Source organism: Botryllus schlosseri, chromosome 2 (genome assembly GCF_051294905.1).
Source record: "Botryllus schlosseri isolate E-star chromosome 2, Bs_hap1, whole genome shotgun sequence".
Lineage (NCBI taxonomy): Eukaryota > Metazoa > Chordata > Ascidiacea > Stolidobranchia > Styelidae > Botryllus > Botryllus schlosseri.
In genome coordinates, this window is record NC_137237.1 from 21,028,922 (window position 1) to 21,045,117 (window position 16,196).

Genomic DNA, 16,196 nt, shown 5'->3' on the forward strand with positions numbered 1-16,196 from the left:
TGTTCAGATGATATTTATACCCCTAAAAAAGCCCAAAATTACTGTATTTAGCATTTAATATTTCACTTGATGGGTAGACAATCGTAGTTTTTTCTAATTTTATACTGCGCATAAATAGATAATTTACTATGAAGAACCGTCATGTCGTTCTCAGTCATTCTATAAATATTAACATGACCTGGTGCGAAATATTTGTTTGTGAAAAAAGCACTTTGTCAAGCATAAAAATTGTACTTTTGCACAACGGAAATACATATTCTACTCACTACTGTATCAATTGGTCATCATACCAAGATTACAGAGGTGTATAAAGCTATAAATTTTGTCCTTGAAAAGCTTAACTACAATACCCATATGCGTCTCATTTCTTTTGACTTGTAAATATATAATTTTCCGCTGAGTCAAAAAAGTGGGTATACCTATAGGATCCCTATGAAACGAGAAGCTTAAATCATGTATCTTTGATAGATTTGAGATTCGAATACAGATGAAAGATTCCAACTTCATATTAGGAAGGAGTTCACTGCATGGAATTTATCTCAAGATGTAGTAAGTAAAACTTTTCAGATGATCACAAAGCACCCAACTACAAACAGTTGGTCCGAAAATTCGTATCCACATATGGAAAACTTGGAGCAAACATGAGCAATTGAGCATAAAAGTTCACTCCCTGTTAAGTCATATTGATATATTTCCTGATGATGTTGTTGATTTGCAAGGGGAGAGGTTTCACCAAGATATCAGAACAACAAAAGAAAGATATTAGGGCCGATGAGATGAACATATTATGCAGACCATTGCTGGAACCTTTCGAGAAACTGCACTAAATTTCTTACTGGCGAAAATCGTACAAAAAACAATTGTGCTTTAAAATAAATGAATAATATATATTCCAACTGATTATTTCAAATTTACAATAGATGCCTGACGTAAAACTGATTGAATTAATGCCACGTTATTTGAGTATGTAAGTAAATACTTATATACGTGACTGGAGTTTATTTATCACTGTAAATCCGCAAGGTCGTATTGAACACTTCATAACACTTTTTTCTGCGTACAGACACACTTTTTGGGCATATAAACGCATTGGGTCATTATCGTCGCAACGCTTCTGCGTATTTCTCCGTTTACATGTAACACTTCGCCACTGCGGCTTATTTTCAAGAAAATATATACTTGGTAATTTATCATCAATTTTGCATTCATAAACCATCGCTACGTTTGGAGATCACATTAAATCACGGTATATGTAAAATAATATTACTCACTTGACCCAACACTAAGTTTAAGGATAATATTTCAATGAAATATACATATTTCCCTGTGACGCAGAGGGGTCACAACCTTCGTTACGGTAGAGCGCGCTCGATTTCAGTTTGGATTTGAATTGGTGGTTCGTCAAGCTTCAGGCAGAGAGTAGGGTACACGAAAAAATTTGGCGAAATGGATATATTGAAGCAGTTTCTGCTACCTGATGGCGTAAAGGATCATAACATCCATGTACTGTAAGGTATGGAAATGCGGTAAATGTTATTGAATGTATGTAATGTGAGAATAGTCATAAAATTAACTCGCTTTGACATTGCAGTAACGTCGTTTGTTTTAGATGTTTTAGCAGGCTACTGATATCCCTTATTCATATGAATGTTCTTTAGATGTTTTGTAGTATATGATTCGTCTGATATTATTGCTGTATGATCGAGCTTCGAATCTGATAATATACCAGGCTGCGACCAGGTCCAGTACTACGGTACTGATGGGAAGCTGCTATAAAAGTAAATTTTTTGACATATGGATAAAGGGATGTTCTCTCTATCCACACTGAAATATCACTATGTAGGCGATATTGTGGTCCATTGTGGACAAGTACTGCAATGTCAGCAATTGAATGCCGGTATGACAGTCATGCAACGGTTTTGATTGTTTTTCAACTGCAACACATTTTACACTGTAGGCCTACTGTTTATTCCAAGTGGTAAGGTGTTAACTAAAGCGATTTTTTTGACATGTCAAAATAGGTCAGAATTTTGTCAAAATTGTACCGTTAGGTCAAAAATTGCCAAAATTCTTTACAAAATCAAAATTTTGTTGGCAACTTGCATTTCGTTTGTATCATAGATGATTGCACTGTCGGTGAACTTATCATTTTACAATTTACATCTTGTAGCCTACTTTATAGTCCTACCGTTGTAGATGGACCATCGTCTGCTCATTGTGAATCATTAACTGTCAAATGAAACAAATACTCAACGTAGCCTATTGCACTATCCTAACTGAAGCAAGACTGCGTGGCATTGGTTCTTCTATTAGAAACCGTATGATGAATAATTGCGATGTAGACAACTTTGTCATAATGAGAGAGAGAGTGCAGTGTACGCACAACTTCAGTGTTGCCGGCCAACAACTGCAGCTGGTGAACATTCTTTCTTCATTCTTGCCAAGCTACTTAGTTAGGACAGACACTTTCTACCCGAAAATGTAGGAAAGTATCTTTGTTTGTTACACAACAAATTTTTAATTATTTCTACCATAATACGAGATGTAACTAATACTAGAATTATTCATGGGTCCAGATTTCGATAAAATAAGTTCTTTTTCGTGTAAAAATTTGTCAATTTTCATGCTAAAAGATTTTTTCAGGTCAAATTACTTCGGAAGAACAGACAGCTCCAGCCAGAAATAAAGATAAGTTCCGTTAATACAATTCTAACACTATGTGAGAAACACCTAATTTAAGTACATGGGGTCAAAATTAAGTTTTTCATCATCAAAATATGTGTGAATTTGAATTTTTTAGTCAAAATCTTACCTTTTTAGGTCAAAAAAATCGCCCCAATAATAGCACAGCCAAACAAACAATCTTTTCAACAAACCATGGATCACAAGGGGTAGTATTTGTTTTCCCCAATCCCCAAATTTGACTTTTCTGAGTTTATTGTGATACGGTAACTGAACTAAACTCTATTTTGCAGGTAGTATGTATTGAACTTGGCACCTTTTTGAAATGCATTTGCTGTATGGAATACTGGTAAGCATCACGGTGTTTTGTAAGTGAACTGGTATATCCTTAGAGAATGAATTTGATTCTGTTGCAATCGGTTATCTTTGTGATAAAGATTTTTATGAATGTTTGCTGGTAAAATTTCACAAAAATTGTTAACAATCCAGGAAGTATACTAACTGTGCCAGAGTAAAATTGGTGGTAACGTCATGTGCAACTTTCCATTCCATTACTCAATTATTCTATGAAATACACCCTTCTGTCACGCACAACTTATTGCTGAAAAAACTGTATCCAGTATGATATCTGCGTGATTACTGAGCAGTTCATTTGTATTGCGAATTTTGGCATCAAATATTTCTTTTCAATAGTCTTGGATTGATCCTCAAATTCGTTCAACTGATGTCCACTCTTTAAAAAGAGCCCCCTGGGTCTACCGTGCCTGCGTCATCAGACAATGTTGACAGTGACGTGAGGAGTCGTTCGTAACGGGTTTTGTGCCGGCACAGTCATCTTATGTGATACAGACCTTTGTCTCAAGAGCCCATGGATACATGTGATTATGTAAGCCAATTTTTTCATTTTATATATCACCATTGATTATGTAATTTGCTGGTTTTTGCAGTCCTACTTTTCTCACGAACTATCTCGCAGAGTAGCTTACGGGCTATTCGATATGAGCTGAAAAAGGCTTCATCTGTGTACACTGTACAGTACAGTGTACCCTGAACTGTGTACACTGAACAGAGATGTAGTTGAACGTAATGAGCTTGTGTATCTTGTACTTTAACTATTGCTTACTGAACTATAATGGGCTAGGTCAGTGGTTCTCAACCTGGGGGGCTGAGCACCTCTCCTGCGCTTCTGTAACCTATCTGTGTGAAATATTTATATTTACTTCTGCATCAAATTTACAATTTTCCTTTGTAATGTTTCGTATTTTCTAGGAGCAGCATTTGGATTTGACCAGTAAAAAAAAGATCCGTCATGGCACGCCACGAATCAGGGACTCATCAAGCCTGGGTTGCGGCTGATGGAAAGAATATGAAAAATGCCCTAATGTGCAGGTAGTATGTATTGCAATTGGCACCTTCTTGAAATGCATTTGTTGTTTAAAATACTGGTAAGCATCGCGGTATTTCGTAAGTAAACTGGTATATCCTTAGATAATGAATTTGATTCTGCTGCATTCGGTTATTTTTATGAATGTTTGCTGGTAAAATTCCACTAAAATGATTAACAATCCTGGAAAGTATGCTACTCGTGCTGTAGTAAAATTGGTGGTACGGTCACATGCAACTTTAACTTTCCATTACAAAAATTATTTGTTCTATGAAAGACACCCTTTTGTCACATACAAATGTATCCAGTGTGATTTCTGCGTAATACTGAATGCCGGTGACGTCATATTTTGTGATACGATTTTTGATGTACAACGTTCTTTCGAGTTCTCTACTAGTTGCTGACGATTACCCCTGACGAGTCTCAGCCGAAAATATTCGGGCTCATTTCAATATGCGTATACTATTCAATTTTATATTGAAGTTTTGCACCTCGAAGAAGCTGTTCGAATATTGAATAGTTCCCTTGTATTGCAAATTTTTGAAACAAGTATTTTCTTTTCAACAGTCTTGGATTGATCTTCAAATTCATCCAACTGGTGTCGACTCTTCGAAGAGACCCCCTGGTTCTACCGTGCCTGTGCTAACAGACAATGTTGATAGTGACGTGAGGAGTCATCTGAACGGATTTTGTGCCGGTGCAGTCATATTTTGCGATAATACTTTTGCCTCAAGAACCCATGGAAACATGTGATCATGTAAGTTTATTTATTCATTTCATATATCACCATTGATCATGTGATGTGCTGGTTTTTGCAGTCCTAATTTTCTTAATAACTATCTATATATGCGATATGAGCTGAACAGAGGCTTGATCTGTGTACATTGAACAGAGGTGTTCTTGAATGTAAAGAGCTGGGGTAACTTGTATTTAAACTACTGCTTACTGAACTATACTTGGAACATCAAATTGAGATCATTTCCCATGTCGTGCTAATTCCAAATAATTTCGTTATTAAATTTAATCAGGAAGGAAGTCTTTTGAAAGATTGAGAACAATTACAATTACTGCAATGAAGGAAAAGTATTCAACACCTTCGATAAGATGTCACAAAGTTTTTTGTACTAAAGACAATCAATGTGTCCTTTGTCTGGTCAATTATTGTAATGGAAATCCAAACCCATAGGAATAACGATTCTACTATATTTATTTTCGGATCTTGTTTGTAATCAATTACATTTTCAGCAAAACGAGGTTGATGAAGTCAACTGTCTTCTTCTCCAAGCCAAATTGAGAGACAAGCTAATACAATCCAAGACCCAATCGCATGTCTTATTGAAACAGGTATCGTAATCTTTCTGTTTTGTGGACCATACAAATTTACATAGACTGTTCGTAGACGTACATAGACGTTCTGCTATAAATTTCATTCTGAGTTACAGTTCTGCATTCTCACTGTGGCCTGTGCGTCTGAATGTAAATGTAAATGTCAAAATGGCCGAATTGAAAAAAGCGCAGACCTAATTCAAGATATTTCTATTAGTCGTTATGCGAATTTTAGTCCTTCTCAGTGATAGGATTTCACATGTACCCGAGCGCCTTTCCTGCGCTTGTGTAACCTGCAGGTGTGAAATAGTTATATTTATTTCTGCATAAAATTTAGAATTTTCATTGACATATTCAAAACTTTGGAATTTAATCACATTTTCAAGGAGCACAACTTGGAGTCGACCAGTAGAAAAGAAGCAAACACCATGGCACGCCACGAATCAGAGATTGACCGATCCTGGATTGCAGCTGATGCCAAGAATATAAAACTGCTTCAGTGAAAATGAAGTATTCAGAAACATTGTTGACGTTTTGAGCTACTATGCATTGGATTGTCATACCCTGAAGGAGTGGTTCTCAAACAGGAGAAAGCATTTGAAGGAGCGTGAAACCGCTGTCAACTAAAATTTTTTTCGCACATGGCAGCTTCTACTTATTTCTCTGTGTATGGTCAGAATTTAATATTTCAATATTCTCTCATCAACAACTATTACCGTCACTGCCATCCAACTATCAGTTGGGATTTCTAGCGTTCAGGTTGCTTTTTTTAATTTCATGATACGACGATAAGGGGTGTGTGAAATTTTTTTGCTATCATAACGGGGCGTGTCCAAATATGTTCAAGAACCAGTGCCCTAATGACTTCCAGATTTCATATTTTGCAGCAGACTGGCAAATAACAACATACTTTGTTACTTGTTTATCGTGGTAGTGGTAGTGAAACTGATGTATTCATTGTTTGTTTTTTTACAATAAAATTAGAAATTTACAAGCCATAATTTGATCAATTATAAATATGTTTTAATGATTTGCGTTGATCATGTTTTCCGTTAATGGACGTAACCAATGAATTTGATTCCATGCCATTGTCACAAAAGTTGAAGATACTAAATGATATTTTGGTATCACTATCCCTAATTCCCTATGCATTCATTTTCATGATTGAACGAGTTGCATGATATTTGTAGTGAGTTTGCTCTTGATCATTTGTGATGTTCGTGATTTCATGGACTATTCCGGAAACGGTTTCAACTGCTGATCTGAATTTATGAAACCCTGTCACAGCAGCTATTGGAAATTTCAATGTTTGCACGTATTTAATCACCCAGGTTGGGTATTATAAGCGTCATCTATTCATGAATCAATAAAATCTGATTTTATTTTGAGCCCTGCGTTCCGGTGACTAGTCAACCAGCTACTTTGAGGCTGAACACTTTTTAGGTAAACACTTTTAATTTAAACACTTCGCAACACTTCTCGGCGTTCAATTTTTGGATCACGTTTCGTGTTCAATTTTCCGGGTTGAGCAACACTTCAGAATTTACAGTATACATAATATCTGTGAAAGTCCATAACTATGATAAATATAATACCCCTAAATATAGTGCTGTTGCAGTATTTTGGTTTAAAAGAGTCTCCTGCGTGAACAAATAACAAGTAGCCTATATGCGCAGCATACTGTCATTAAAATTGCATCCATGTCGATGCGTGAGGCTTGGGTCGCGAGATGAAAAAAGTTTAAGAACCACTGATGTAGCCTACTTGTACATATTATTTCCAGTTCTCTACTAGTTGCTGACGATTAGTCTCCTCACTGCCATTGTTGAGTGTGTCAAAAGCCCAGAGTGACGGTGAACCGAGCCAAGAAGTCTGCGGCAGAGACGAAGATACGGGGCCATAAAAGACGAGTGTGACCGATGGTGGAAGAGTGCGAATGTGAAAAATCACCCGGAAGAACGAAGACAATGACTATTATACATGTTACAGTGCATCCCGCCACGATTTCCTCGACAATAGAGTTTTGGTATCTGGAAGAGAGATTTATTGGTATAACGTATATATAACTAATCGACCTGGTGCACAAGGCCATTGTGCAGAGCACCAAAAACGCAATATCAACAACAACAACAACACCATGTTACAGTCGACAAGCACCACTGTTGTCTGGGATCTGTTTGTTTTGTTGACACGAGTGTCACCCGAAAATATCGTCTAAATATGAATATATTATTCAATTGCTTTCCATTTAAAAATAAAGCTACACGCCGCAGAACATTAGTGTAACTCTTGTCTCGGCCCGCCAACGTAGTTTCTGCTTCACATTTGGCGCGCTGGAAAAAATTATTTCCCACCCCTGCCCAACAGAATGTTGAAAGAACAAAACCATTAAAATATGATTTTCACACAAAACGAAAACATTATAATGCATACTTATGGCAAATCACAGTAACTTCTGCGTTTCCCTTTTAGATGTCAGTTCCTAAATGTGAAGCATCGCCTTGGAAAGTGTCATTGTATTTTTCGATCGAAACGCAACCGGATTACAGCAATTGCTGAATTACAAATCAGCCAATAAACGTTGGAGATCTAACTGGCATTTCAGAAGGACAGTACTTTGATTACGAACCCCAACCTTCCCGGTGTATAGCCTGCGTTACTGCAAACGATGATAACGGGTTCGATTCGACTGATGATCAGGCCTAATTGCCTGCAACCAATGGTAGCGAAGACGGACGTGCCATCACAAATTATATGTATGAATTGAGTTTGTGTATTGACCTCCTGGGAAGTCATGACACTGGTTCAGGGCACCACTGCTGGGGCTCTCGGGAACACAGGTTAAGAAATGCTGTTCTATATCCACTCATCGTTCAAGAATTAAATAAAGTCAAAGATTATATCTAACTCATTGAAGCATACGAATAGGTTTGTTCGGAAAGGATGTACCAATTGGGGAAATTATAGACTCGTGGTGATGTGCATTATAATTGTACAAGATCCACTCGAATAGTTACCAATGCAAGAGAATATCCATTCACACTGTAGATAGGAAAAAGAAATCAGAAATCTTTGCTATGCAATTTCATCATAAATTGCGCAGATCACCATGCGGGAATTTATATTATTGCTGCCCCAGCTACAGATGGACACTGGACAGTTTGAGATACGTGATATATATCAATCCACTTTCAATGCTTGCCAAGTTGACATGTTATTGTATTCGTAACATCACACCTCAGCGAAGCAAAATAAATCAAATTGAAGAAATATAAGCTACTGCCATTTCGAAAATAAGGCTAATGTAGCAATAGTGATCACAGACATAGATGTAATTCACGTTAATAGGAATCCAAATCGTCTTTACCATCTGATTATTAGAACGGCAAACCTTCGCCCCTGAGGCACTAACTTCACTTAAGATAGTTCGAAGTGGTTTTCTTATAGTTACAGATTTCGGAACGCGAAAATTGTAAACAACAAACTTTCCAGCTGCAACTGCTTTAGGATCGAAAATGTTGTCTCGCAATACGGCCCTGCCGTTGTTTCTGGTAGAACTGGCGTTCCTGTTATTATCGGAAGTGGCATTGTCAGGTTTGACGGTTAATTCATATCGCGTTTTCTAGACACATAGCGGGATTTATCAATTACGTCAACCCAGTGAAATCTTGCATGCCGACAGTCGCCATCTAGAGCATAGGATTAGCACAGTCAGTAAGTTATGTTGCAATGAGCCTCTGATAAAATCTAGGATAAGATATCTCGAGAATAGATAGCCTACTATAAGCTACATGTAACATGTTCACCAGTTGCTCGGCGACGCACAGATTTTCCAGATTTGTATTCAAAACGAATCGTGACAATCACCCAATTCGGTTGATAGGTCGTTTCAGGTCAAGGCGATAACATGAATCAAACTTCTCTATGTCGACTCGCGAACATAACCTACATCCGTTTTGCTACCATGTGCGATAGTGAATTGCGCAGCTAATGATCATCGAAATGAAGAAATCAGAAGCCAGTATGAGTACAATAGTGAATTCACCTCAGGCTTCCTATATTCTGCTCCAGCTTAGTGTCAATATCCGTGAACTATGGTCGACATGGTGACATAGGCTATTACTTAACAATATATAACTTGACAATGCAGAAAAATAATTCTAAATGATCGAAAAATAGTTATCCCGAGTGCGATCACATCAGATTGGTGATTGTAGTACAGGGGTTCTCAAAGGGTGGGCCATGGCCCACTGGTGGGCCACAGGGGCATTTGAGGTGGGCCACAAAGCTATTTAAAAATTTCAGAATTAATGTAAGTTAAGTTATATTTGTTATGTTAATCGCTACAAAATATATTATCTAATTATATGTAGGCTACATAAAACTTTTCATCCGACTCTCATGAGATGTAGTGTCACGTATGTAGTCACCAGCATGTACAAGTCGAAAACGTTCAAGAGAAACGGCGGCTTTTTCCACTGGCTATGACAACCAACAGCTAACAGCAAATAAAATAATTTTGAGTATATAGTAACTGGAAGGTAATGCTGAAGTAAACAAGTATTCGGGAAGGTTCATGTGTCGTATGCCGTTGAAAGGGGTATGCAATGAACTTGCAATGAAGTGTAATCGATGTATAGATTTACTGTACTTCGGCAGGTCGTATTATTGTAAGATAAAAATAGCCATAATTGCAAATTCTGGTCAAGGTATACTGCACCACCGCAACGAATCGTAATGGATTGAGGATTTAACGGAGCGCATTATTCTTTGGAGCCAGTTTAAAACTTCCTGCCTTCCTACAGAATGCAAGAGTCATATGAATTGATTGTATTATTGGATTGAATATTCTGACGTCGCAACTTCAGTTTGTTTTGGTTCAAGACATATATTGTACATTGTACAGTAGGCATATTAAAAAAAACGCCTCCACTTCTCTGTAGGACCCAGTCACCAATGAAATATTTGAAGCTGGCCCAAAATGATTATATTATTCCCCAGAATAGTGGAACTAAAATCCCAGACGCGCAGTGGATGCGGGGATTTGATCATTGTGTTTTGCGACACGAATGGTGCAGCGGACGATCATAATATGCTCGGGAGTTTCAGCCTATGATGTACCAGCAGGCTGTAACTGCTGCACCCATACCCCCAATTAGGGGAGCTCAAAGGGGTCCAAGATTATTTCGATGGTCGTTTGTTGGAGCATATTTATTCAACTTGAAAAATTTCGTCGCGATTCGCGCGATTTCGTGTCCGGAATATATAGATTTAAAGATCAGTAAATTAAGTGCAAAATGCGCATATTTTAGAGAAATAGGCATATCGACGCTGTTGATTACCACGAATTGAACAGGATTATGACTCCCAGATAAGAGGTGGGCCACAGAACATTTTCAAATCGGAAAATGGGCCACGGCCAAGAAAGGGCTGAGAACCCCTGTTGTAGTATCTCAAAACAAATTTTGACCAATATATATAGTAGGAACGGGGCCGGATTCCATTTTGAAGAAACACGATCGGAGTCTGAATAAAGAGTTTGTCGATCTGCCGGCACTATTGAATAGTATGGCAGATGCCAACATATGTATTTACTGTGACGTGGCCTTATGTCGGCAGCAACATTTCTGAGTTATATCATTGTGTATCATACTGCAGCAGTCACAACATCATCGCCCACGACCGACACAAGTGCAGTATCTGCACTGGAATGCTACGATGCTACGGACGACGGGAAGAGTTACAGAGGATTTCGTTCCACCACTGAAGATGGATATCCATGTCAATATTGGTTCGAGCAAGCACCACATCGACACTCCCGGTAACTATATGTCGATTTTCGTCAGATTATGGGTTTGAGAATCATTAGGTATATGGGTGAACGTTTATCTATATACATTTCACAGGACTGTTGAGAATTATCCTTTAGCCGGACTAGAGAAAAACTACTGCAGAAATCCGGACAATGAAGATAAACCCTGGTGTTACTCTACTGATCCGAACATACGTTGGCAATACTGCCGGATATCACCATGTACACCCGAAGGTTGGGGAGTTTAAATGTCGCGTAAACAGAAGTCTCATTTTATAGTTTATAATTGGCATCAGCAATGGGATTATGATTATTGTATTTCTATTTATCGGAACAGGGGGTGCAAGAGATCAGAAAGACACAAGGCCAGTTTGGTATCTTCATTGCAATAACTCAGGTGGGTATAGTCAAATATTCATGCGTTATCTTGTCCTGGGGTTACGTGTAAGGTTAGAGTTAGCTTTTGGGTTATTTTGAATAACTCGCTATCACGTCACTCGCTATCTTGAATGCCTCGCTATTACTAACCCTTTTAGCACAAAATTGAAATTGCAGTTGCAGGTAAAATATTTGCACAAGAGTTACTTTCTACTCTAGCTTATCTTTGTGGCTGACGAGGTAGCGTGTCATCACTTAATAAAGCTCTGCGAAATTTCTGGCACTGGATAGGGTGGAAATTAACACTCGTGTAAGTCTTTTTACCTGCAGTTTCAATGCGGTGGCTTTCTGAGGAAATGGTCACTGCGAACAATTCTTTCACACCTTTATCTTTAATATGAGACGACACCATATTTAGAACGCGGTACCGCTTTATTTAAAAGACTGGTTATCCTGAAACTTTCGTCTCCATTTTAATGGCAATCTTTAGATGATTGGCGTGTGACACTTACGCTACATATACCAAATATATTTCTATATTTTGAGCAAAACTATAGCTGGGCCATGGCTAAAAATGACCAATAACCAATGTTCTAACGTGGGCAGAGAGAAGGAGTGGTTTAACTTTGGGTCTTGATATGTATACATTTCATATTGCAAATATCCATGTAGTAGTTTTAAATTTATATGACGTATTTAATACGTACATTACAGAAAGTGTGACACAAGCTGTTGGGACCAATTTCTCCGTCACGCTCGTAAGTGCCTGTAACGTATACCAACCGCGGTATGGCTGCGAGATAGCGTACACCCTTTCTTCTGCTGCAAATAGAAGACAGAAGATTACTGTCGTGGTGGACGAGGGAAACATTGTCACAGGAGAACGTGCAGAAAATGACTTGACGTACTACTATGCATACACGATCAACAAACCGAAAACAGTCACTTTCAATTTAACGATTGCTTCAAGTGCACAACCTGCTGTTGTTCATCTAACAAGTCAATTCCAATATAACTGCGAGCGAGTTCAATCAATTGCATCGATTCAATTTAAAGGTGAGGTAGTGTCTATTTTCTAAGGGGATGGAATTATGAAACAATGTATTGTGCTAGGTTTGCAGATTGTACAAAAATAGTTACTAATTAGATGCATCTTTACGTTTGCTAACGACAAGACGGAGGCGGGCCGCTATATAACACTAATAAATACTAGAACACGTTCGATCGACTTGATCACCCATCAAGAAAGATATTCCCAGATATAATGCCAAAGAAGTCGCTTCTGAAAAAGACCTCTGCGGGTTATACGTGCATAGCCGTGACAAATACATAGTGCGACAGTCAAACGCAAACACGCTCACTACACGGCCCCTTCAATAATCGCAATTAATCTATGTATTCCGCAATCCGGTGCGCAAAATCTAATCTTCGATATTGACCGGTAACGATGTATTTCTTTTTGAAAGACGAAGCCTGAGACCGATTCAATGATTACAACTGCAAGATATTTCGGGCTTCACGGAAATGAGGACGATGAATATGCAGTGACACGATTCACGAACGATTTTTGCAAATGAATGTTACCACGGCATTTCACGGCTTGGCATGTATCCGCTAAATTTGCAAAATATACGCGGATATTGAGGATCAATTGAAGATCTATACTACAATATGCAGATAGATTGAGCAGATGGGATGTTAACTGACGGACAGACCGGCAGTCATAGTATTTGGGGGAATGGTTGTTGTATCTCATACAGAGTTGAATCAATTGTAATTTGTAATTGAGCTGAATGTAATTAATTACATTTTTTCATGTAATTGTAATTGTAATTGTCATTTTAGCATTTCTATTTTGTGTAATTGTAATTGTAATTGTAATTTGATCAAATTTTGCTCAATTACAATCTCAATTACATTTTCATGGAAACCTGACAATCACAACATAAAATAATCATTTAATCAATCATTTATTCGTCGCACCAGTGAAAATCCGGTACGAACCAGGATGACGACGAGGGGCCTTAAGGCCTTAGTAAACTGTCACCACATGTAATAATTAGCCTATTTACATCGGTGTTCTATGCGTGGTGCTTTATAACTAGATAATTCAGTCACGCTAAACTGTTTCCCATACTTCAGTAGCAACAGAAAACTTTGTGAATTACAATATAGGCTAAACCAATGGTTCTCAAACTGGAGGCGTGCCCCCTTGGACGGTGTGAAAGCATCTGAACGGGGCACGACGGTCCAGTGAACTGAAATATTTTCCGTGCTTGGCCCGATTCACCTCCGTTTTAGGGTTATTGCTCGGTGTATAGTCGGAATTTCGTATTGGAGAATTCTCTCATCAACAGTCATAACCTTCCATACCATCAAACTATATGTAAGGATTGCTAACTTTTTGGTTTCATTGTGCGCTATGACGATAAGGGGGGCACGAAATATTCACTGTCATAAAGGGGGCGTGTCTAAAAAAGTTAGAGAATCAGTGGGCTAAACTAAATCTTAATGTTTCAAAAATGGATGAACAGCAAATAAACTCTCCTGAAATCTGTGCTGATCCATTTCCTACACCACGGTCAAAGTTTTTTTTTAATTCTCTGACCAGTACCGAGGCTTGTTGCAACAATAGCAAAAAAAATTCAAGTTTCCAACCAAGGCTTCATCAAACTTGATCAAGCATTTGTAGAGATGTTATTCCAATCTTACCTCAATCTTGGCGAAATTTACTGGGGCCAGAAACTTTTCACACCCTAATGTTCATCAAATGCAATCTAACAGTTTCCGAGCAAGTGAAAATGTAAATGCGAACCAAAATATTGTAATTCCTGGTTATCAGGAGGTTCTTTCCTTTTGCATTTATTTCAATTTTACGCACCTTATCGGTATCATCCTTATCGCTGACGCCTTATCAATTACATTTAATTATCCTAACTCAGCTCTGAGTAGCCTGATCGTTTGATTACATTTCATTGACTGTCCTGTATCCTATTCGCTGTTAGTCGCTCAAACCTTTGGTTCTTAACAGTCGCATGAAACATTTTTCTGTGTTTGTAGTTTTCAGTACTCATGATTAGGAATAGTCCGAATACGTTCGAGTTTTTTTTAATTAAGGGTATTCTACACATCAGGAATGAAACATGAATAGCTTGAGATTGTGCTAATTACGTCGCTGCAGTTGCCAAAGAACACCTCTTTACTGAATCAATTACCTGTTTAAAAGTAATTGTAATTGTAATTATAATTGTAATATATTACATGTTTAGCAGTAATTGTAATTGTAATTTGATATTTTTAGCATTGAGTAATTGTAATTGTATGTAATTGAAACATGCAAGGAAGAAATTGTAATTGTAATTGTAATTCAATTAAAATGTTGTAATTGATCCAACTCTGATCTCATATTCATGGTGCTTGTCAACTGTACAGTATACAATGGGCATTTAGACCTTTGGAGCACGGCCCACTTCTGTTTTATTTAATACACCGCTTCCACGAATGAGATGTCGAGGAGAAGAAGCCTAGATATAAATTGTGGAGTCAATCTCGGCCGGACTCGAGTGCGCAACCAATTGGTGTTGCAACATGAAAGCGGTCGGTGAACCTGCTCCAAAAGTAAATACTATTTCAATGCTGTAAACCTGAATGTTAAATTCACGACAGTACAAGCGATTCTAACTAATTGTAAAGATGCAGGCCATGCAGAGCGTGCGTTCTACAATCGTAATGTCCGCCCTCATATACAGATTTGCGTACCCACATATATCTCAACGAGTATAGTTTGAAAAGAGCCAATCTTGGGATGGGGATCCTTAGGTATTGATTTAGCCAGAGGTGGTCAGAGTACTCAAGAAAGCTACTCTTGTAAAAACGATCGTAGTTCTTTCGCATAGACAGTCAAATACTGCAAATTGAGCTATGCGAAAGGTGCAGAGCCTGATTCATATTGATGCATCCCGGGGGATATAAATTTTCGACAGCATAAGCATTCGTCCGCATCCTGGGATGGAAATGATAGCATTGATGTGGGAATGCGATACTAATCCCCCGTTTACTCGAACACCCCGATTTAGAAAATAGCATGGTATGGCGCCCTCCCCATATTATAAGGCCCGTAGTTTGGTCAAAGAGCAACACGGAGAAGTTGTGTCAGATACGGTGTTAACACTTTGCGCGATTCGTAAACGTTAATAAAAAATATGGCTGATCATAAAAATACCACATAGTGTAGCTTTATTTACGGAAAATAGAGTCATTACTACACCTTCTTTTATACTTCAACAAAAGTATGTTCTCTAGACAAAAGAACTGAAACTAATTTGAACTCAAAGTATGATACTGGAAATTGAAAGAGAAATATAAATACTACTTGAAGCATGTCTTTTGTCCAGAAAGTTGCAACAGTGGTCTGCTAAACCAGGTGTAAAGCTAAAAAAAAGTCAGAGTCCACTTTTGCGGGTTAGGAAACGCCATGGACTGCTAGATTACAATATGCTAGATATCACCACAATAGGTAAAAATTGGTAAAAATAGGTCACCACAATAGGTTAATGCTACATTACGAAATGGTAGTTTCCAATGCTATGAGGGCCATATTTACTGTGATGAAAT

General features: G+C 38.0%; 1 protein-coding gene and 1 long non-coding RNA gene across 4 annotated transcripts; both read left to right on the forward strand.

Moving 5' to 3' along the window:
* Positions 1-1,006: 1,006 nt before the first annotated feature.
* On the forward strand, positions 1,007-6,780 carry LOC145434107 (uncharacterized). Of its 2 annotated transcripts, none has more exons than XR_013913274.1 (7): positions 1,007-1,513; positions 2,644-3,031; positions 3,426-3,568; positions 3,952-4,071; positions 4,634-4,823; positions 5,312-5,410; positions 5,779-6,780. It is a non-coding gene; the product is annotated as an uncharacterized LOC145434107 (long non-coding RNA). The 2 variants fall into 2 exon arrangements; XR_013913273.1 differs by having other exon boundaries at positions 1,382-1,513; positions 3,376-3,568.
* Positions 6,781-8,825: 2,045 nt separating this feature from the next.
* Positions 8,826-14,976, forward strand: LOC145434106 (uncharacterized). 2 transcript variants are annotated; one of them, XM_080311403.1, is made up of 6 exons: positions 8,826-8,986; positions 11,051-11,213; positions 11,299-11,438; positions 11,542-11,601; positions 12,297-12,638; positions 13,049-14,976. In XM_080311403.1, exons 1-6 carry the CDS (start codon positions 8,908-8,910, stop codon positions 13,057-13,059), a joined length of 795 nt encoding a protein of 264 aa, XP_080167529.1. In that variant the 5' UTR covers positions 8,826-8,907; the 3' UTR covers positions 13,060-14,976. The 2 variants fall into 2 exon arrangements, with proteins under 2 accessions (XP_080167529.1, XP_080167530.1); XM_080311404.1 differs by lacking the exon at positions 11,542-11,601.
* The last annotated feature ends 1,220 nt before the right edge of the window (positions 14,977-16,196 follow it).